Source organism: Acomys russatus, chromosome 1, assembly GCF_903995435.1.
Source record: "Acomys russatus chromosome 1, mAcoRus1.1, whole genome shotgun sequence".
Classification (NCBI taxonomy): Eukaryota; Metazoa; Chordata; class Mammalia; order Rodentia; family Muridae; genus Acomys; species Acomys russatus.
In genome coordinates, this window is record NC_067137.1 from 75,157,367 (window position 1) to 75,182,098 (window position 24,732).

A 24,732-nucleotide genomic window follows, 5' to 3' on the forward strand; every position below is an offset into this window, starting at 1 on the left:
GTGTGTTCTACTGAGCTTCTTTTGTTGTGTGGTTTCAACCAATTGTTCTGTCTCAGGAATGTGGATACTCCACTATGTCATGAAATTTTTTGTTTTGTTTATTCCTTTTGACTTAAATTTAGCCACCTCTGTTTGCTTTCTGAGAAAAAAATTACACAAATATTTGAAATAATTTTAAATATCTAGATTACAGAGAAAAGCAATGAAAAACTTTACTATAGCTTTTCCAAATTGATCTGTTTGGATGATTGATTGTTCCATGTTTTCTTTCTTTCTTTCTTTCTTTCTTTCTTTCTTTCTTTCTTTCTTTCTTTCTTTCTTTCTTTCTTTCTTTCTTTCTTTCTTTCTTTCTGATACAGGATCTCCCCATGCAGCCTAAACAGCACAACACTTATGCCTGGTCCTAAACTCTGGTATGACTTAGGAAGTGTTACTGCATTCCATTAAGTTTATCTCAGGCTCCTGAAATTCATCTTAGCATTGTTTACCACTCACTCCTGCATACCACAACTGTCCCAAACAAAAGAACCACCTAGCAAGTTGAAGAAGGAACCCAAGAAGTCCAGAGGAAGTTTGTGCAGCAGGACATTTTCTGTTCTGTGTGAACTGGGGGATGGATGGTCTTGAGTATTCTGTCGTTACCAGTGGAGTGTTGCATATGGCTAATACCACTCCTTTCACCTTCCCTCATTATTCGTGAGCACTAAACTGACTCATGGTGATTCCTGGGTAATGTGGATGTTCTCTGGGCATGCCATAGGGGGGAAAAGGTAGGTTTTGAAAGCATCCGCTTAAACAAGAGAGCTTAATTTTATCCAAGTGTTTTGGCACATACATTTTAATTCTGGCACTCAGAGGCAGGTGAATGTCTGTGAGTTTGGGGCCAACCTTGTCTACATGAGTTCTAGGACAGCCAGGGCTGTCTCAAAACAAACAAACAAACAAACAAAAACAAAAACAAAACTCTACCAAACAAGAAATCTTAATTTCAAAATTTTAAATGTACTCCTTTCAAAATGCTTCTTAATATACTAGATTTCATGTAAATACACTTTAAATACTTCATGCTGCATTTGTTAAGTTCCAAATTCAAGTCTGAGTTGCCTGAATCAAGAAAGTAGGCATAACACATGAACTCACAGAGACTTGGTCAACATGTTATGCCCAGGTCAGCAAATCCCCAAAGACCACCAGGAGTCAGAAGTCATATACAAAAGCAACGAGCCTTTATTGCTCAAGTTTGAGGGTCCTTGAACCTCACGGAAGCAAAAGATCATACTGAGAGGCCTCAAACCACATCAAAGCAGTGGATCAGTATTGAGAGCATTGAACAGTCACTAGGCAGGGGTTTTATTATGGTTACAGTAAGGAATGGGAATTTTAGCAAGAATGGAGTGGTGTAATGCGATGGCCAAGCCTGGTTGTAAAAGCTTAAGCAATCTATTATAACATCTGGGGATGTTGGGTATTTTCCTGGTGTCCCCGGATCAGGCCTAGGGTGGTTCTTTTCCTGGAACAGTTTGTGTTTTTTCCAGGAACTGGGATGAACTTCAGGAAAGGCCTAAGATGGAGTCTAGCAACAAGATGGAGCCACCATGGCTCAGGTTCCACAAACACACCTAGGGGCCCACACAGGTTTTATGCAGAGTTACAGCACTAAGAAAGGGAAGTAGACACAAACTCCCATCCCTAAGCGAGAAGCTAATTGCAACTGACACCCATTTGCAAAGGAAAAATTAGTTTTCTCCAATGGACTTACTGGGTGTATCAACCACACTTAAGGGTAAGGCCCATGCCCACAAGTAGATGGCAAACACAGATGAACTCAATGGTATTTTTGTAGTCTTCCTTGCCTCAAATTGCTTTGGGCTTTTCGTTTGTTTTATTGGTTTTTGCTTGTATAGTTTGGTTTCCATTTTGGGTTTTTTTCTTGTGTGTGTTTGTTTTGTTTTTGTTTTTTCCCCCAAGACAGGGTTTCCTCTGTGTAACAGTCCTGGCTGTCCTAGACTCACTTTGTAAACCAGGCTGGCCTTGACCTCATAGAGATCCACCTGCCTCTGCCTTCTGAGCACTGGGATTAAAGGCATATGCACTGCTGTGTTTCTTGTTTTTTTCTTTGTTTTTATTTGCTTGTTTTTTTAAAGAGAGAGCATGGGCTGGGTGGGTGGGTAGGATCTGGCACAAGTAGGGGGAAGGAAAAAGCAGGATGAGAATATATTGTCTGAAAAATGTTAATGAAAAAAAATCAGGCATAGGATAGTGAGCTGACACTCAAGGTATTGGGTTGGCCCAAGGCCCTGGGCCAAACAGGAACCAACCCCTTCAGGGAAGTAAAAACTACACATTCTGTATGTCTCAGGAATCTAGATCAAGACCGCAGCATCCTGTTATTGCCAGAGGTCCCCATGTTTGTAGCAGTCCCCTTAAGTCCTATCATGGCCCTCCCTTTCCTGACTCATGGCTGAGGTGTCCTCCCTTAGGCATTTCTTTCTCTTCTCTCAGACAGTCCACCAGTTCATACTCCCTATAAGGCTTTGTGCTATGGCTTCAGTCAGTATGGCTTTGGTGGTCTGGCTCTCCCGTAAACTTTACACAAGGCATCAGTCAGGTTTTTTTTTTTCCCCCCACAATTTCATTGACAGCTTTTTTTTTTTTTTTTTTTTTTTTAAATATTTTGAGTATGGATTTTGTTTTGTTTTGTTTTGTTTTTTTCAAGACAGGGTTTCTCTGTGTAACAGCTCTGGCTGTCCTGGAACTCACTCTGTAGATCAGGCTGACCTCGAACTCATGGAGATCTGCCTGCCCCTGCCTCCCAAGTGCTGGGATTAAAGGCATGTGCCACTACCACCTGGCGAGTATAGATGTTTTACCTGCACATATGTGTGTGCAATGTGTGTTTGCAGCACCTGTAGAAGTCACAAGAGTGCACTCGACCTTCTATAACTGGAGTTACAGTTGTAAGCTGCCAAGCAGGTACTGGGACTTGAACCTGGGTCCTCTGAAGTGCTTTTTATCACTGAGCCAACAGTCTAGTCTCTTGATAGCCATTGTTTTGATAATTACTGTATTAAATGTCAGGACCATTTATTGAAGTGGTTCGTAACTGACATAGTATAGAAATTTTCCCTTCTAGTGAAATCCCTACTGACATTAATTGACTACTTTCTTAAAGTTGGTTACTAGGCATGAAGAAAACAAATCATGAAGTGTCTTTTGCAAGGAAACTTGAGATCATAATATTAAGCAAACTAAGCCAGACTCAGGAAGGCAAATACATTTTTTCTCATATGTGGAATCTGGATCTTTCTTTCTTTCTTTCTTTCTTTTAAGGCATAAAAGTAGAGAGAACTAGCTGGAAGTGGAAGGGCACAGGAATGTTAAATGTGCACTGTATATGATCAGAGTCCATGGTACATACACATGAAATGTCTCAATTGTCATAAAGAAAACCATCATGATTTATAATTATGTGCAATAAAAATGGCATCTGGGTCTCAATTGCTTGTTTGTAGCTTAAGCTATAGGATTCCTGGTTCTTTGATGCTGATTATAAAGTACAGGCTCCTATGGGATACTTACTGCCTTGTCTGCTTAGGGTAAATGTCTCTCATAAGTTGAGCTTACTACTACTAAGAGACTGTACAGCACTGGCTACTGTGCAGCCACCTCAGCTAGCTCCCTACCGAAGGCTGGCCTGCACCCTAGCTTAGTCTATATGCATGCATTTAAAGAACTTAATGAGCGACTCAAGAGTTGAACATGACAAAGATCAGTTCAGTTCCCAATAATTACTACATGATACAAACTTGCATTTTTCAGTTTTATTTTTAAACTCTTCACATTAAATGAAATGTAACTATAATCACTACAGAGGACTACCACAATAATATGCACAAAGAACTCTTTAAAAAAAAAAAGCCAAAAGAATACAATCTTCAACAAGTTAAATGCCACGTTACTATGTAAACAAAGATAAAATAAAACCCTGATGCTGAATAGTATCTATTCAGAGGTAAAATACAGGTACAAAAAAACATTTAAACATGAACCTTAAGGACAACCAACCACACTCTTTACAACAGGGGATACCCACTGGTACTCTACATCTACAATGCTTCAGAATCCTGTTAAAATCACAGCCATCTCTGGTTCATGACACGGCACAATTCATAAGGCAAAGATATAGGCATTATCATCCAGTTCTTTAATTTTACATGTATATTAAGGCAAACTTGGAACTTTTTGCTTGGTATTTTAAAATAAATGGGACTTTACATATGATTCCTTGACAGAATTAAATGTAGAAGCATGTGGATATGCAATATGAAACACATGGGTAACAACTTTTCTCTCTGCAGAGATGTAAACTGAAGTTTTGTTTGACCATATTCGCTCTAGTAATATTTGTAAACTTCAATTTAAAATATATTAAATTTATTTTCCAAATGTAACTATCAACACTGAACTCAGTACAGAAGTGAAGACCCAACAGATACCAACAGCCACAGAATCATTACGTAATTACATTTTGTCTAATTAAAGGGCTGTTTACTGTGGGAAAGAAAGGGTTAAGTAATGGAACAGGATGCTAACTTTGACATGTCATATAGTGGTGTAACTCTCTGACAGAAGGTTTAGAGAAGCTGTCATAAAATTATTGAACTTTAAGTAGTAATTTTATTGTGGAATCTGATTTTCCTAAAAGTGAGCACTTCGGTGGCAATACCAAGAATCTTATACTACAACTGAACACAAAAGCAAACAGCATGATACACACACACGTTTTCCTCAGAGCCATGGGGTTCTAGAGAATGGAGATGGGTGTGCTCTTTCCTAGTTTGTTTTTCCTTTAGGAAAAACAAAACAAAACAAAACAAAAAAACCATCCATCCAATTCTAAGAAGCATAGAAAATCTTTAAAAATATTTTTTATGTTTATTTGTGTGCATATGTGTGTGTAGGAATACCCAGGGAGGCTAGAAAAGGACAGCAGATCCCCTGGAGCTCAGGGACAGCTGTGCCCCTCTGGGTGCTGGAAACTAATCTTGGATCCACTGAAAGAGCTGTTTAACTTAACCGCTGAGCCACCTTTCCAGACTCCACATGGATTCTATAAACATTATGATTTTCATAAATCTTGCTTATGTCATTAAAACCTAACTAAACTGCATACTGGAAACTATATGAGTAAAGTCCTGCTGAAACAGAATGATTGGGTAGATGTGTGTATATTTAAAATAACCTGCTAGTCTTTTAGATTCACTTCACTTCTGGGAGAAAGAGATTAAAAGTAGCATAACAGAATACATTTAATAATTTGATTGATATAAATAAAAACAACTACACGGGGGATTTAAAAGTGAGTATGTGCTGGAATCTACTTTAAATTGCTTTTCTTTAAATAAGGTTTAGGCCAAGCACAATAGTGCACCTTATTTCTATTCAGCAGATTTATTCAAATCAATGAAAAAGTTATTGCTATGCATCATTATGATATTTAAACAAGTGACATAGAAAATACTCAGTTGATTGTATTAGCTCCTGTTGAGTTCTAGGCTAGAAGAGACTAAAAACTGCTTGCAAGGCTTCATAATCTGTGCAAATATTTGTAAAGCATGGTGTTGCTTTATGAATAAAGATGATTTTACATAGTTTCACAATATATCCTCAAATCTGCAACTGGTATTTTATGGAAGAACGAGGAAAACTACAAATTGCCCAGCTATAGTTTTTGAGTAATAACATATATGCTAACAGGTAAAGCTAGGATTTATAATTACAAATGGCTTCTTAACAACAGTTAGACTAGTATGGCACTTAAGAATGCAGGGTGAGCTTTTTCTTAGGAAAAACTATTCACTGTGTAGAGGTTATAAAAGAGAGTAGATGGGTAAAAATGAAAAAAGAATTACTAAAAGATGAAAATGCAAGGACCAACATCATAATAAACTGCAAGTTAATGTGCTGAATACTAACAGATATTTACCAACCCATGCTAAAATAAGTTAATTATTTCTTTTAAATAAGCTGTCAGTGGCTGTAACAACCAGTTTTGTTTTGAAAGATAGTTTCTTTAATCAAAGCAGAACCAAATTTGGAACCATTTATTCAAGTAAACATCAAGTTCCAGTTTTCCTCAGTAAGTTAAAACATTCAGTCACCTAAGAAATGAATGCAGTAATGTACCTGACTAGCATGTTATGTTTGGTGTGTGTATTTCTGTGCTGAAGGACATGTAATCGCTAGAACAAGAAGGGAAAAAAAGCGCATCATTCTTTAAGTCACCATTAAAAAACCATGGGAAGTGTAACTCAAGCCAGTGAGATTATTCTGGATGTTAACACTAATGTAATCACCAACATTTTCCATAACCACAAATGAATCAAGCAGTAAAATAAAAACAATTATCAGTACGTCATGCACCTCACACTGAACATCCAAACTACACTAGTTAGAGCTTTGCTTACATCCTACAGTTAGCACCATTTTTATATTTTGAACACTGAAAATAAAATTAAGATCTTAAAAAACTAAAATTAAGAATATATAAAAAACAATATGCATCAAGGGTGGTATTAAATACCTTTCAGATATATTTACATCAACTGTCAAGATCCTGCTGGGTAGCTCTAAAGAACAGCCAAGACTGACACGGTCAGTATTCTGTCCATGCTTACCAAAGCACAGCTGAGAAACAAAGTTCATCCAGCCCATAGAGAGAAAGCACAAACAACAAATATGTAATGTCTTAAAACAGGGCCCCCGATTCGATAATTCAAGCCACTGTTGTGCAACCTTACCACACTATTAGCCCTAAAACCATTTAGCAGAAAGAACACTAAGATGACTGGTAAGTTATTTACAACGCTTAACAGTACCCGAAGTAAAAGCAGCCCTTTAAAAAAAAAAAAAAAAAAACAACAACAACACATGAAGCACATGAATTGACATCCAACATTGACTACCCACATTCTGTGCAGTCATTTGACACACTGCAGGGTCTGAAGCTTCTCTCATCCTAGTAAGTCAAACACAGATCAAGAAAGAAGAGCTCAAATTACTGAAAACAAAACCAGAAAAGCAGCAAGGTTTCTTTACGCATAGGACCATAAAAACTAGTCTATCCCAGTCTCAGTGGAGAAAAGTGCACAATTCAATTGCTTAGGTCTTTCCTTTTTTCTTTTTCTTTTTTTTTAACTTATTGATTTACTGTATAATCAAGAGCAATTCAAACTGTCAGTTCAAAGTATTCAACCAAACTTTGAGTCTTCATGCCGCTTCAAGTTAGAAAGAAGGGAGTGTAGCTTTTAGGTTCAGGACACTGGGCATTCTTTCCTGTGGCACCACCATGTGCGCTTTCCATGAGTTTTGAGTTCACACTCATCAGAGTGCAGTTAATCCAAAATTGCAGCGACAGTATATCATGCCAGCTGAATCCAGCCACGTATCTGAGATAGGGTCGTATTTCTGTACTGTGTTCAGGTAGGAAGACCCTGAGTGACCACCGACTACATAAAGGCAGTTATCGATTACTGCAGCACCAACTCCTAAGACAGGTGAGGAGAAAAGAACAAACAGGTGAAGTAGAAACTAGATTATGTCTCACTGACAATAAAATAATTTATCGGTTAATGCATTTTCAAAATTCATTTAAACAATCTCCTATAATTATACAAGCAATACAGCCATGTAGGCTTACTAGGAGACAAACAAACAAAAAACAAACAAAAAACCCTCAACAAAACAGTCAGTTGCCTTCACCTCTGCTCTCTAGTCCGTTCTCTCCTTGCTACATGAAAGCACTTTCAAAATATGCTTTCAGTTTTGACACATAGTAATTGTCTATGCTCACAGGCTACAGTATGACACTGTTTAATGATCAGATCAGGGTAACTGGCATGCATTCTTAAAGTACTAGGAAGAAAGCAGTATATTTATAATGTATATTTGTATGTTTTTCTATAAATCACTTATTTTATCTCATCTTCAAATACATCATACTATGTAAGTTATGTCTTGTAAATTCTTTCTTAAGCCTGTAATCCCAGCACTCAGGAGGCAGAGGCAGGTGGATCTCTGTGAGTTCGAGGCCAGCCTGGTCTACAAGGTGAGTTCAGGATAGCCAGGATGACAAGAGAAAGCCTGTCTTGAAAAACCAAAGAGGAGAAGAAAAGAAAATCTTTTTTTAGATATTACCATTTATAGTTCTAAAAATAGTAACTCTGCCCACATTTAAAAGATTCTCATTGTTTTCATGGCTTTCCCTATTGAGGGTGCCAGAAAAAGTATAGTGACCAGTTGAGTGGCTCATTGTGTTTTGTGCTGTTGATGTCCCCTGAGTGCTTATGGTTCTAGGGTTTTTTCAATCATAAAAATGTGAAAACTCCCAAAGCATTTCCATCGTTTCAAACTGCCCTTTAAGTAATAACATTTGAGTTCAGGTTCAAAGATAACAATTTCTACTTAGACCCCATTAGGTATTTGTTTCTTTCCTAGAAACCGTAAACTCTGACCTTCTTTTTTATTGCAGAGGAAAGAATATTTGATAATGAGCATAAAGATAGTGATATACAAATCAAATAAAGCATCTGGAAAGAGGGGGCAGGAGAGACGAAGGTTAGAGACAAGCAGTACTTTTAGGCATCCTCAACAACCTGAAGAAATCTTTATGTATGTGGCTGTGGCGAGAGGTGCCTGGTGTGGAGACACCAGGGATGGGAAGCTGCAGACTGAGACCAAGTGGAGTACAGAGACATAGAGACCGGGTGGAGTACAGAGACATAGAGACCAGGTGGAGTACAGAGACACAGAACTGCAGATTTGTAAAAGAAAAACTCTACCAAGGAGCACTAAGCAAACAACAGAGAAAGAGGAGACTCTCCCAGAGGGCTCCACCTGTGCACGACATGACAAACTGAAAAATATGAAGTTTGTGATGGCATTTCTAGCTTGGCATGCTGATGCAGACCTTAATCCCAGCCCTCTGGAGGTAGAAGCTGGTGGGTCCCTGTGACTTCAAGGCCAGCCTGTTATCCATGGCAAGCTATAGGGCAGGCAGAGTTACAAGGTGATAATCTGTACTTTTGTGTCCTGTGCAGCACACATTCCACTAGAACTATGGGTGGCAATCATCTTAGTAGAGGTCTCACTTTCTAACTTGGGGAAAGAAAGCAGAACACCCTGCATTTCTACATCTCTAAACAACAAAGGGCTCGCCTTTCTTCACTTAGTGACCATTTCAAACTTATTGTGTCTTACACTGAGACTCACGGCAAGGAATCTACTTGACTTTAAGTGAATGCCATACCACAGAGGAGAGATGAAAGTGGACACTGAGCAAAGCTGTCGTAAGACAAGAGAGGAAAGTTGTATGGGCACAAGAGAGGTAGCAAGAGTAAAGAATTGCAAAGCCCTGGCACACAAGATCAACCACAGCCCTGTGCTGTGCCTATTGCTGCCAAAGATAGCTTTGGCTTGACTGATCTGTATAGTCTCAGGAACACAGCAAGTTGTGGAACTTTCCAATGCTAAACCCACACAAGGAGAGTGCCACTGATAGGAGGAGTCATCCATCCAGGGTGTGTCTAGGATTCTTGTGCTTGGAGAAGTTCAGAAGGTGGAGCCATCATTTGCAATATTAACAGGCTTATACACCATATAAACTCTGACAGGGCTCAGATGAAAATAGCCCTTGTATCCTAAATTGTAGGGACTTTATCGGCCAAAACTGACTTGTGTGCCCCATCTAGAAAAGAACAAAAGTGTGTGTATGTAGTGTGTGCATGGTGTCTGTGTGTGTGTACAGTACAGTACCCATGTTGTGTCTATGTGTGTGAGTGTTGTGTATGTGTGGTGTATGGCATATGTGTGTGTGCAGTGTATGTGGGGTGGTATGTGTGTGTATGTATGTGGTGTGTGGTGTATGTGTCTACGGTGTGTACTTGAGTTTTCGGGTGTATGTGTGTGTATGGTATATATGATATGTGCGGTGTATAGTGTATGTGTTATGTGTGGTTTGTGTATAGTGTATTGTTATTGGGTATGTGATACATATGTGTGTGTGTGTGTGTGGTATATATATGTGTGGAGTGTGTGTACGCGTGTGTATGTTTTCTGTGAAGAAAGGGATATTGATAGTTTCCCTCCTTCCCTTCTTCTCTGTGTCTCTTTCTCTCTTCTCTGGCTTGCTTGTCTCCATTTACTTTGCACGTTCCCTACTACTTTTTGTGTGTATGTATGCTTAAGCATATGTGTAGGTATTTGTGCACATGTAGAGGCCAGAGGTTGCTGTGCGCTTTATTTCTGAGACATGTTTTCTCCCTGAAGATGGAGCTTGGTTGGCTACTGAACCTCTAGAGTGCTTATGTCTTGACTTCCCAGTGCTAGGATTACAGGTATTCAATGCTGTGTGTGTGTGTGTGTGTGTGTGTGTGTGTGTGTGTGTGTGTGGTGTATGTGTGTGTGCATGGTGTGTGTGTGTGTGTGTGGTGTATGTGTGTGTGTGTGCATGTGGGTATGTGTTAATATTAATGTTGTTTTTATGTACATTTCTCTCTGTGTCTGTATGAGTGCCTGTGAAAAGCAGATGAGAGTGTTGGATCCTCTGGAGCAGCGAGCTACAGATGGTTTTAAGCTGTCTAACATAAATGCTGGAAACCAAATTCTAGGCCTCTGCACAAGCAGCAAGTGGTCTTAATTGTTGAGCCCTTTCTCTAGCTCATGAGCCTAGTTTCCTAACATGGACACCGGGGATCCAAACCTAGATCCACCTGCTTGCTCAGCAAGCACTTTACGCCCCCCTGAGCTGGTCTCCATGGCCTTATTATTCCATGCCAATATGCTTTTTCTTCTTCCTGTCTCCCTTCTTAATTTCTTTCTTCCCAAGCACCCTTCTTTATTACTTAATTATTAATATCATTATCTCCAGGAATTTTTAAACTCATAGTTTATCCTGTAGGTGTCCTGGCTCCACTCTTTTCTCACTTTCCTGATTAACTAGCCATGTTTCCAACTTACACTACATTTAAATTCTTGATTTGCTTTTAAATTATTTCTGTTGCTGCTGACTACTATTCAGCACTTCTCCAGGTGGTGATGACATAAGGACCCCAAGTAAAGGTTGTTAAGAAATCTATTAAAGAAAAAAAAAAACAAGCTTGACAACTGAAAGAGATATTTATCCCAACAAATGTGAAAATGGTAACACAAAACATAAAAATATAAAAAGGCAAGGCAATATGTATCCCTCTAAAGATTGTACTTCCTCAGTATCTGAATCCTAAGATATAAAGATGTCTGAAAGAATTCAAAATCTAACTTAGAAATGAACAATGGACAAAGGATTCAAAACTTAATTTTATAAATAATCAGTGATCCCAAAGAGAATGCAAACAAATAAATAACATAAGGATGTCAAGATCTAGGCAAGAGAGCAACATAGATGAAAATATCACCACGGAAATTGAGACTCTGAAAATAAACAGATAAACATTGGACATGAAGTATTCACAGTAGAAAGCGTCACTAATAGCTAACATCAAACAAAAGGAAGAAGATCATTGAGATAAGGACAAGATCATTGAAATGTCACAACAGGCACCGTAAAGAAAGAATTAACAAGACGGCCACAGATTTCAAGTCCTCTGAGACATGACCAAGAGACCAAACTAAATAATTTATAGAGTAGAAGAAGATAGCCTAAGGTACAAATTAAGACATAGAAAACTTTTTCATAAAATGAAAGCTGAAATGTTCCCAAATCTAAGGAAAGATATAGGCATTTATCTACATGAAGCATGTAGAATCCCAAGCAGACATGACTAGAAAAAAGCTTTTTCATGCCTCTTTATACTTAAGATACCAAGAGGAAAGAACAAAGAAAGAATATGGGACCTGTAATAAAAAAATGTGAACTTATTGAAAGGGCAGAGTCATCAGTATTACATTAGTCTTCTCAGCAGATGCCTAAAAGGCAGGAAACATGGAATGGTACATTTCAAGCCTTGAGAGTAAGCAACTGCCAACTAATGTTCCTATGTACAGCAGAGCTGTCCTTCATAATCAATTTAGAAATACAGACCTATGAAGGCAAAGAGAAACTAAAGCAATACAAGGCCACTAAGCCAGCATCAAACGTAACACTTAAAGGAATCCGGCACAAGGAGGGAAAAGAGACAGTCACGAACCCAAGAGCTCAATAAATAACGTTCATGAGAGGAACAGACAAAAAGACATGACAACTAGTAGAGAATCAAATGCAAACAACTCACTAAAACAGCACGCTTCTAAGGTAAAGGCGTAGGAAAAAGAATATACAATATTCAAATTAAGCAGGAGCAAGAAAACTACAGTAATAAAATATACCTTTCAATAGTAAGCTGAAATGTAAATGGTACAAAGCCTCTGATAAAAAAAAATAAAGACTAGCCGATTGTAATAATAAGCAATACCCAGCTCTTTGCTATCTGCAATGAATATACTTTACTCACAAATAAAAACACAGACTTGAAAGTGAATGAGGAGGACAATGGGGTCTCTTTGAACTTGATCAAAATATACTATAAACTTGAAAAACATAGCAACCTAATTTAACAACACATTTAAAATATCATACAGTATGATCGAGTTGGTTTTACTTCAGGTATGTTTACTTCAGGAAGGTTCCATGTATGCAAATCAATAAACATAATAGAACATAAAAATAGAATCAAGGAAAAATTATGTGGGCATCTCCATAGATGTGGAAAAGTGATAGAAAAATTTAATGTCACCATGCTAGATACGCTTGAAGAGACTAGGAATAGATGGATCCTCAATACAATAAAAGCTATATGTGATGAACATATAGCCAGTATTATATGTGATAGGGAAAAACTGAAATAATTTTCACTAAAATCAGGAAATGAGACAACATTCAGTGAGATTCTTATAATCAATACATAAAATTTAAAAAGTGATATGAATAAAAAAGGAAGAAGTATAATTATCTATATTTAAAAATGATATAATTCTGGATTTAAAGACCATAAAAACTCCAGCCACCCCACCCACTGTGTTGTTTCGGGACTGCCTGAAATACAAACTGGAGCCCACCCAATACTCAGCTCTAGGACTGAATAAAGTCCAGTGATGCAACACAGATCTCAGGTAGGGCTTCCAAGTCCCACCTTCTTGCCACGTCACCCACAATTCCATCTAGAAAACAACTCCAGAGCCAGTCCTGCACACTACCATACCAAGTTGTTCCACTGGCCTGCCTAGTTGCAGCCTGAACCCAGATAAGAACTCATAGCCTGACATCTACCTCAGCCGCTACTATTTGAGAACAAGATGTCCTGAATCCTGTCTCAAATGGAACATCAGACACCCCTACTGTGGCCCTAGGCCCTGTCACCAAGGGTCAACTGTAGATCATGGAGAATTCCCCTGAGACCTTTGAGTATTGACAGGGAAAGCCTTTTGAGCTTACAGGTTTGCTCCTAGGCTCAGAGGTTACTTCTGTTCCTGGGTGAGCTAAGACTACTTCTGATACTCCTTTCACACATCAATACACAGTAGCCTCTGGACACAGGCTGGCCCACACTCTGCCAAGTTGGAGCAATAGCAATCAAAGATCCAAACACCCATTCAACGAAGATGAGACCAGATATCCATACCAAAATAAAACAAAACACAAAACAAGAAAACCATCCAATCAACCAACCGAATGACAATAATGACATGTCTATAAATTAGCACCTCTATTTGTAGTGTTCCCTGAAAAAAAGAAAAGATCGGTTGATGTACAAGACAAGGATTTCAAAATAGACATTATAAATATGTTCACTGAACCCAAAGAGGGTACAGATAGAAGAAAATCATAGTGACGGTATATAAAATGCTTTTAGTAAAATAAATCACAGAAGAAAATTTCTACAACTAAATGAAGAGATGCCTATCCAGATACAAGAGTTCTATGGAACACCAAGTAGAAAAATCAGAAAGTAAGTTCTCCTCCATGACATATTATAGACGATACTAGACGATACTTTAGTCTGAGGAAAGGATAAGCACACTCAAGAGCTTACAGGGATCAAATAATGCCAGGACGTGTAGCCAAATAGATCTGAGAAACACCACAACACTACCCAGTGACAGGAATTGATACACACCTTTTAATAATAACTTTAAGTACTAATGGTCACAATTCCCAAATAACAATAAATAACCAAAAAAAAAAAAAAATGGCAAAACAAAAACAAAACCATATGTAGGTCAATGGATAGAATAGAAAAGCTAGAAACCATCCCCACTACCGTAGCCACCTTGTAAAAAGAGCCAAACACATATATTGGGAAAAACAGATAGCCTCTTTAGCCAATGGTGCTGGGACAACTAGAAGTCTACATGGAGGAGAGTGAGAGTAGATGCCAGTCTTTCTCCCTGCATAAGAATCCATTCAAAATAGATTTTAAAAAACCTTAATGTATGATATGAAATTTTGGAGCTCCAAGAAGAAATAAAGAGAAAATGGCTCAAGTCAGAGAGGCATTAGATAAAAACTCTTGGTCTCGGACTTTAGCAGTTCAGGAAACAGTAAATGATGAAAAAGATTGCACAGAAAGGAAACTGTGACCAGAGTGAGATAGCATCCCATTACACAGAAAAAAGAAAATCTAGGCTAGAGGTTTGTCTAATAAGGAATCAATATTTAGAAGATATGAATGACTCAAATTAAACAAAATTCAATAATTCAATCACTAAGTGAGTAAACAAACTAAACACAGAACTCTCAAAAATACAAATCATAAATGAAAAAGATGTTTAGCAGTCCTTAGCTATCAAAGTAACACAGTACAGAAGTGTTTGGAGAGTCCACTTTACCCCAGCGACAATGGCTAATATTCAAGAAAACAAGTGCTAGAGAGAACACACAGAACTACTACAGCACCCAGCTATCCCACTTCTTGGTCCAGACCCAAAGGAAAGAAAGCCACCATATAGTAAAGAAACCAGTAAACTTGAGCTTATTGTGCTCACTGTGGGAGGCAGATGGAATCAGGAGAAGTGGCGGGAAGATTGCATGCCAGTGTGTAGCATAGCAGCATGAAATGAATAGAGACCCTGCCTCAAAACAAAGTAGGAGAGAACCAACCCCTGTAAATTTTCTGTGAGCTTCACACACGTGCCACACTACGTGCTGCTTGCTCTTGCTCTCTTTCTCTGTGTTTGTGTGTGCATCGGTCTCTTTCTATCTCTCTCCACACATGTACACACATGTACACAAATGATTCTTTTTCCTGGTAAAATAATATCCTTGCTGCTAAGGCCTGAAGCGCTAGTGTTGTAAGAATATCACCACACAAAGCACCGCTCCGTATGCTGAGTTTAATGAGCTAACAGCTCAAGATGCAGTTCAGCTGTAGAGCATTGATACCCACAGGCCTGGGTTTCAATCCCTAGTATCACAAAACAAACAAACAAACAAACGAATGAATAAATAAATATTACCTGTCCTAGGCTCTTTCATTGGTCTACACACTGTCCACTGATTTTGATGAGGGTCATATCTTTCAATGCTTGACAAATGTGAGACACCATTATGTCCACCTACCACAAAAATAAAACCTAGCATAACTCCAACGCCAAAGTGAATCCTTTTATCAGCCATGGATGCAACCATCTCCCAGGAATCCTTACTTGGATCGTAACGCTCCACACTGCAAGGATTTACATGAGGAAAAATTAATTCATAGGTCATTTTTGTTACTCTCTCTGCAAAACCAAAACCTACCACAGTTTTTAAAAATTAAAGGAACAGATAAAAATAATAGTAGTTTGTCCAAATGTTTAGGTGTCTGTGGATAAGACTCCAGGTATAACGTTTACTTTGTGGACAGGATACAATAATTGATATTCTTTATCACATGACACGATATATATAATGATATTCTTACATATACATGAGGGACCGGATGCAGAGCCAATTCCATGGACACTGCTGTCCCTCACACAAAATGTGAGTGCAGTACATAGAAGCACAAGATTTCATTAGATGCTCACAATGAATCAAATACCACTCCTATAGACAAAAATCTTCAGAACATCAGTTTTTGACAAAGGTTTAGAACTGATTCACAGTACATATAATCAGTAAGTTATAAACATTACTTTTTCTTACCTATATTTCTCCTTTATTACAAGAATAGATTACAGAATACAAAAATCTGTCATTCTCATTCTAGCAGTGTGGATGACATGTGTTGTATCACCATAGAATCCAAAAAAGAATATCAAATAAGATTTTAACTTTAATGGCTGCTTCTTTAAAACAATTTTTATATATGTATGAAATTGGTGAAAATATACCTCCAAAATGAGAGCACCTCTGGAAAAATGGCTCTTTCCTCCCATCATGGGGCCCAAAGACTGACCTCAGCTTGCCAGGCAGTGCACCATCTCATTTACTCGCTGAGTCATGTTGCTGGTCCAAGATTTTAATTTTATAATGTTCTATAGTGTACTTGAATACCAGAATTGCACTTCTACCTTATCCTATTAAGCAATATAATAAAAAAAACCACCCACATGTGTACATACACACATAACTGCATTATAAAAATCTAAATTCTTAGCCAGAGGAAGGAGGATCTTTGTGAGTTTGAGGCCAGCCTGGTCTACAAAGTGAGTACAGGACAGCCAGGGCTCCACAGAGATACTATCTTGAAAAAAACAAAAACAAAACAAAACAGAATAACAAAAAACAATAAGAGAGAGAGAGAGAGACAGAGAGAGAGAGAGAGAGAGAGACAGAGAGAGAGAGAGAGATATCTAAGTTTGTCTATTCTTTTTAGGTTTCTGAGCTCTAAAAAGTAGTTCACCATATTAGTTGAATACAAACATTTAATAGAGATTTGAATCTCAGTAATAAAAAATATTACATTTAGGAGCAGTCTAAACTCCCAAATACCTATCAATATTACTTAAGCATATTGAAAAGCTCATTTATACACACAAATTTACAATTCAGAAATGAATTTAAGTCATGCTTCTGTAAAAATCGACAATCTTAAGCAATTCAGTTGTTATCCTAACTACCTGTTCATGTGAGCAGGACCGTACCCTCCAATGGCATATATCATTCCATCCAAAACAGCTGCAGCAAAACAACTTCTTGTGGTGGTCATTGGGGCCACAGGTTGCCACTGTCGAATTTTGGGGATGTACTTCTCTACAGATTGCAAGTAAGACTGTCCATCATATCCACCCAAAGCATAAAGCTCTCCCGCAAGCACGGCCACTCCGAGGGTGCTTCGGCTCTCACTCATCCTCTCTAGCGAGGTCCAGGTGTTTGTGTCAGGGTTCCAACACTCTACTGAGTTCTCGTGCTTTCTCACAGTGACTCCAGGATGCACGGTAGTTTCAATACCGCCTATAACATAGACCTTTTGGTCTAAAACACATATTCCAAATTCATAGCGAGGAATACTTAGGGGTGCCAGACCAATCCAAGAGTCATTCTGAGGAAAGTACATCTCCACACTAACAAACAAGCAGAGAAATAATAGATTAAAAAACTCAAATGGTTTATAAAGAAGAATGTTTAACTGTGTTAATAATCATGGTTATGCAAATCAAAACTACAATAAATCATGACATACCTTCCAGACTGTTGAGAGTGCAGACAGAAAATAACCTCTGGCAAGAGTGCTATGCAAACATGGACACTGGCTAAACATGTAAATTGGTACAAACTACTGTGGAAAACAATTTTATCTAGCAAAGTTGAGAATACAACCTTCACTTAGGATTTTATTCTTAATGTGTCACCTTTTTTGAATATCTACTATAGCCAATTTTGCAATAGGCAACATATTCAAAAATTGTTCACTGGCACCCAAGACAGCATTTCAACAAAACTAAAATGGCTAAATGTATAGTATTTAGATATATAGTACACAACTGTCCATGACTAAGAAAACCCATTCTTAGATATGTGTCTAAAATAAATGCATCCACATATGCATTTATGGTCACGTAAGTGGTCATGTAAATATTACGTATAACTGGAAGCAGCCCAAAAGTTATCAAGCATAAAACAGATAAATGATATTTCATACCACAATGAAAATGAATTTTACACATATGAAAGCAAGATGCCAAATTCAGAACAATTCTGTATATTTTCATTTGTATCAAGTTCCCAAATGTATAAAACTAATTCCTGGATCAGAAATACATATAGTGATTACCTTTGGACACGGAAGAACAAGTAGGGAGTTCAGGATTGGTTCTGGGTGCTTGTCACATTCTATGATTCCAACTTTTATTTAGTTTGTTATAATCTACTAAACTGTATATGTGGAGTTTGTGCACTCTGGATACATGTAAAACTTTACTACTTAAACTTAAAACCATATTATGTCCATAGACTATAGTACTAGGTGTGCATGAAAGTAAATAAAGTCCTTTCTCACGCAGTGTAATCGATACATTTCACACCTTGCTGTCTGGTGAGAATGCAGATCTCTGAAGAAATATATTTAAATAAAAATGTTGAAGACCTTAGTATCTCTGAGACAGATGTGGAAAGGATATGAGGAAGGAAAGCTACGGCTGTGTTCTGGGGAATGATGGCAGTGAGAGCAGAAATCCCAGAGGGAAGGAGAAGCCCGGGAGCGTTTCTTAGACCCATCTCTGCTGCAACAATACAACATCACCAAACTGAGCAAATTACAAACAACAGCAGTTTATTTGGGTCACAGCTATGAGGATTGGGAAGTTCAAGACTGCAGGCCTGCATCTAGCTGCTGAAGACCTTCTTGCAACCCACTGTGAAGGCATCACATGGTGAGAGGAAAATGGCCCATGCCTTTATAACCAAGCTACTTTTGACTCCCAAAATGATGGTCTTAATTCATTTGAGTGATGCCATATGACCTAACCCTTCCTGTAGATCTGGCTTTTCAACACTGTTGCACTGTAGACCAAGTTCCTTAACACATAAATTTGGGGGAGATACACCGAAACTATATTATTTTGTTCCTGGTCCCCCAAACTCATATCATTCTCATGATGTAAAATACAACCACTTCATCTCCACTATTTACAAAAAATTTAACTCATTTCAGTATCAAAGTTCAAAGCGCAGTCTCATCTAAATCAAATATCAATCTCAACATGATTCATTTCCCCCTTGAGCTTAGGAGACCAAAACAAGTTATATGTTTCCAAGATACAATGGAGGAACAGGGTAAGGGAAGACTTTCCCTTTCCTACACAGAAACAGGCAACATCCAAAGTATGCTCAAAGAAAAACAAGCAAAATATCAGTACACTGTAACCCCAGAGACCAGTCTCCTTTGGCTCCATAGGCTGAGCACACTAGGGTAGGAGTTAGGCCCCTAAGGCCTGTGGAAGTCTCAACTCTATGGCTTTGTTGGCTTCAGTCCACTCAGTACCTCACAGTGCATGAAGTCTCAATGCCTGTAGCTCTCCCATCTCCTTGTAGCTCAGCACTGACACTAAGTAGGGGGCTCTACTGTTGTTCCATCTCTACCATGGATCTCTGCCTGGGCCTTCGCTTGTTTCTATGTATTCTTAGAAATTTAAGTAGAAAAGCCCAGAGGGATTATGTTCTGAGTTTCTGGGGGGTTAACCTGTAGCCAAGCCTGCTTGAATAACAAAAGGAGTACCCAGAGTGCTACGCCTCGCCTCGGTTTGCAGGTCTGTGGAGGATGCCCTGACACCATGCTTAAAACCGCGCTGCCCTCCTAGAGTTAGGCTCCATAGTAAGAAGAGCACCCACAGAACCCAATGAAATGCTGTCAGGGCCTCTCTTTCCCTGATGACAGTATTTGGCTCCCTTGTATCCATGTTCATCTCTTTAGTTTGTGGAGTACACGTGGTCACAGCTTTGGTTTGCTCTTAAGCAAACCTTTTCAACTCCTTACAGACAAAGGCTGTGGATTTCTCAATTTTGTCATTATGCTTCTCATTTAATTATAAATTCTATCCTAAGGTCACTTCTTTCCTCTCACATCTTAAGTACATTCACTTAAAAAGAGCCACACACAGCCGGGCAGTGGTGGGGCATACCTTTAATCCCAGCACTTGGGAGACAGAGCCAGGCAGATCTTCGTGAGTTCAAAGCCAGCCTGGTCTACAAACTGACGCCAGGACAGCCAAGGCTACACGGAGAAACCCTGTCTTGAAAACAAAACAAACAAACCAACAAAAAAGAGCTACACAGAAAGACTGTTATTTAGAAATTATTTTACCAGGTAACCTAGTTTATCACTCATGTACTATATTATATAAAATGAAGGATATATTCATTGCAAATTTGTAACAAAATACCCTTGTAAATATTTTAGGAAATAAAATGGAGAGAAAGAACACCAAATAAAAGCAAAATAAAATTACTTTTTGAACACAGAAAGTTAGCACATTTAAAAATCATAAAATCTGTTGGTATTACTCCCTTTAGAAACCCTTTTATTTACCTATCCAAAGAGGCAAACAGTCCAGATTTTCCTCCTACTGCACACAATACTTTGGGAGCACAGCGAGGTCGTGTCATCAAGACTGTCTGATGAGAGAGTCTATGTTCAGGCATGAAGTGGTACTTTAGGGCTTCATTCAAAAGATGTTTACAAGCGCGGTCATCGCGGATAAGATGATTTGCTTCATAGAGCCTAGTGAGGAACTTAACACTCAGCAACGGCAGCCGCACACTGTTCAGCAGCTGCGCTAAGTATTTCTGGCGCTCTTGTGCGTCATACTTGATCCACGACTCTAGTGCATAAAAAACTGTCTCTTCAGTAGCTACATTCAAGCAGTCATTGGAGACAATTTCATCTAAATCAGCATGTGTAAGCTCAAAAAACTCTTCTGTCTGGCAAACAGATTCAAAATTCTGGCATATGTATTTAGTAGCTGCCAAATAAAGGTCATGACAACCATATGTCTCTGCAAAACGGGAAATTCCAATACAGTTACCAGGATCAAGTTGGCTTTCAAGAAATGCACAACATTCTTTCAGGACAAGTTTTATCTGGAGTAGGTTTGCTGCTGGCAGGAGAGATTCGACTGTATCCTGAGAAATGAAAACTGTCCCCGTGTAGGCATACTCCACAATGGCTTGCAGGGCAGCTTCATCAATGCACTGAAACTCAACCTCACTGTTCTCTTTCTCAGAAAGGTTTCCAGTGAACATAGCCTTGAAGTATGGGCTGATGCTGGCAAGTACCACTTTATGAGCGTGAATCTTAACATCACCTACTCGAAGAATGATGTCACAGAGTTCGTGATGCTGGCGAAGAAGATTCAGGCCCTGCAGAAGCTGCTCAGAATGTAAGTGGCTCAGGTTAGCAAGCATGTAGGTCGGGGATGTGTGGTCCATCTACACAAAAACACAAGACAGGAACAGTTACTTTAAAATAGCCATGCCAATGTAAGTCTGTCTCAAAGAGGACAGGACCGTTACATCAAAATAGCCATGTCAATGTATGCCTGTCTCAAAGAGTGCAAGGCAGTTTTCTGGTTTTTAAACACTAGAACATAGGTATTTGAGTTAGAAGGAATTTAACAACCATATAATTCATTTCCTTTGTTATAGATATTAGGAAGTGAGGAAGAGAATGCTAATGATAAGTCTCAAAACATAAAGACTTTTAGATGAAGACTAAACGTTTCATTGCATATTTTCATTAAAGACTCCTTACTACAATAAAATCCAAATACTATTCATGTAACTATCAATGCTACAGCTCTCTATGAATTGTGATCTCTTCCCAATTATTTTTGTTGTTGTTTTTAAGTGTTAGGTATTGCCTATAATATTTCCTTTTCTTTTTCTTTTCTTTTCTTTTTTCTTTTTTTGGGGGGAGGTTGAGTTTTTTTTTTTTTTTTTTTTTGAGACAGGGGTTCTCTGTGTAGCATTGGCTATCCTGGACTTACTTTGTAGACCAGGCTGGCCTCGAACTCACATCAATCCGACTGCCTCTGCCTCCTAAGTGCTGGGATTAAAGGCATGCATGATCATTGCCCAGCCAACTTTTCCTTTTTTATCCTCCTTTCCTCAGTACAAAATTTCAAAAGCCTGGGTCAATATTAAATTTCTCTAAAAGTCTATTTCTTTACATTCAATTAACTATATATGCAGATCTGTAAACCACTCCAACCCTCTCATTTATCTGATTTAACAAGGAGAGTCATACTCAGACTGAACAGTGAGCAATGTCAAAGCAAAAAGAGAACGTTTGAAAAGGAAGGGCTAGATACTTCATAAGAACACAGTTCTCTCAGACTAAACAACTACATTCCAAGATAGTTACAAAGACCTATAAAAGAGGCCCTGAACTAATACCAGAGCTGCAGGACTGGACAACCAAAAGCAAGACTAAATTCTATAAACAGTCTGAAAAGAGTCATCTTAACTCCAGATAACACTGCGAAATTACACATGATGTAATTTGTGATTGCATAAAATGGATTGATAAATCTAGTCTAAAAGGGCCAACAATAATTAGGTGCATCAGAGACTGTTTCTTCTCATGATGAACTTAGAACAGTGCATTTTTATGTTTAATTAGAGGCAAATAAAGAATTTTACAATGCCTCTCAAGATTTCTGAGAACAAATCTTAAATTATAATCTAGTTCAGGTATGTAAATTAGCAAATGCCCAGCATATACGACTATAAGATAGGGGACTGTGGGAATGATCCTAGTGGCGTAAAAGACCTAGCCTCAGTTTTCTCATGTACAGAGCACAGTCAAAACAGTATTAAAAGGGAGAGATGGCCTAGAAATGGTGTCATGTACCTTTAATTCCAGTACTTGGGAGGCAGAAGCAGGTAGATCTCTATAAGTTTGAGACCAGCCTGGTCTACAGAGCAAGTTCCATGACAGCCAAGATTACATAGAGAAACCCTGTCTTAAAAAACAAAAACAAAAATACCCTCTCAAAAGGGGGAGCTGTCTTTCTGTGTGTAAGTACCCAATAAAAATACCTGTGTGCCTGTAATCCCAGCACTCATAGAGGCAAAGGCAGGAAGATCTCTGTGAGTTCGAAAAACTAAATACAAAACAAAACAAGCCCCCCCGCCCGAAACCCAATGAGTCACTTTAGGATTTGATTTAGATTTATTTTTTATTTCTTAGACAGTAGAAAGAAGAATTGCTCTATAGTAAATTGCCTAGATCCTCCATTCAGATATAGACTAACTACTAGCTCTTAAGGATGCCAGCCTACATGGTGTGGGGCTAATCTGTTTTATATTCTCTGGCTCTATTCTGAAAGGGTGTGGGGTAAGCCCCTACAACTGGGCATCATCATAACTAGGAATGTGGAAGAAAGTATCTCATGACAGACTTCCAGGACAGATGGAAAGGTTAGTGAGAGATGCCCCACCTGAGCTCCTAAGTGCTCTCTTTTTCTCTAGTGTTCTGGATAACCACAAGGTACCTCAGTAGTTGATTGTGCACACTCTTCTCATTATACTGGACTAAAGGCACAGACAGTAGGTGAAAATGCTTTGCTACTTAGGCCTTGTGGCTGGGTTTGAGTTTGATACCCAGAACCTACAGAAAGGAGATCATGAACTCGCATAAGTTGTTCTCTGATTTCCATCCATATGGTTGACATGTGTGTTCTCTCTCTCTCTCTCTCTCTCTCTCTCTCTCTCTCTCTGTGTCTCTCTCTCTCCACCCCCTCCATGAATCCATCTCCCCCAAAATAATAACTGAAATTTAACATTTTAAAAGTAAAAACAATTATTGGGAATAAAGTTTACGTAAATTTTATTTTAATGTGCAACTAAAGTAATTATAACTAAAACTTTAAACAGGAGAGGTAAAAATAAGAAACTTAAATTAGTGGTACTAGGTTTACCATATCCCATATTAAAAATTCTAAGTTGACTTCTTTCCTTTCTTACGAAATACAAATTAAAATTTTACATAGGTTGTTCAAATAAGGCTTTAAAATGTGGTCCTTTGTACCAAAATTATCATTATCACTTAGGGAATGGCTAGAAATGAAAATTCTTCCTCCCCATCATGAATAGAATGAGAAAACACAGAGGTGAAAGGAGGCTTGATGGCCTACTTCCCGCTCTCCTGGTGCCTCTTACACTTGTGACCACTGAGAATCAGGTCAACCCTTTCAAGCCTAAAATGTTACATTTTACTGTAACTTATTCACTGTTCACTGCTCTGATTACATTTGATTCTCAGCTATTTATCCATAAATGCCTAAAAGTAACTCAAATAAAAAATAATTTATGATCTTCAAAACTTATGCTGTCAGCTGGGTACGGTTGTGCACGCCTTTAATCTCAGCATTCAGGAGGCAAAGGCAGGAGGATCTCAGTGGGTTCGAGGCCAGACTGGTCTAAAAGCGAGTCCAGGACAGGTAAAGCTACACACAGAGAAACTCTGTCTGGAAAAACCAAAAATAAAACAAACAAATAAACAACAAGAACAAGACAATGCTGTTAAATTGTTTTATTATGTTTCATTTATCTCATTAGCAACTTTATCAAGAGCCAGATGTGGTGGTGCACACCTTTAACCCCAGTACTCAGGGAGGCGGAGGCAGGTGCATTGCTATGAGTTCAAGGCCAGCCTGGTCTATAAAGCAAGTCCAGGACAGTCAAGGCTACACAGAGAAACCCTGTCTGGAAAAACCAAAAAAAAAAAAAAAGAAAGAAAGAAAGAAAGAAAGAAAGAAAGAAAGAAAGAAAGAAAA

The 24,732-nt window shown here is 38.4% G+C and overlaps 1 protein-coding gene across 2 annotated transcripts in view; it reads right to left on the reverse strand.

Moving 5' to 3' along the window:
* Positions 1-24,732, reverse strand: part of Klhl28 (kelch like family member 28) — a 643,595-nt gene that overhangs the window by 612,566 nt on the left and 6,297 nt on the right. The window contains exons 2-5 of one of the 2 annotated variants that reach the window (XR_007830672.1): positions 20,484-21,382; positions 17,077-17,520; positions 15,490-15,698; positions 5,089-7,547 (exon numbers count right to left, since the gene is read on the reverse strand). Coding sequence is in view for 1 of the 2 variants with exons in the window: in XM_051146785.1 (XP_051002742.1) it covers positions 7,384-7,547; positions 15,490-15,698; positions 17,077-17,520; positions 20,484-21,382 (1,716 nt within the window). In the remaining variant the exon portion in view is untranslated. Of the gene's footprint in view, positions 1-5,037; positions 7,548-15,489; positions 15,699-17,076; positions 17,521-20,483; positions 21,383-24,732 lie in introns of those variants that run through there. The other variant, XM_051146785.1, reaches the window with a different exon arrangement.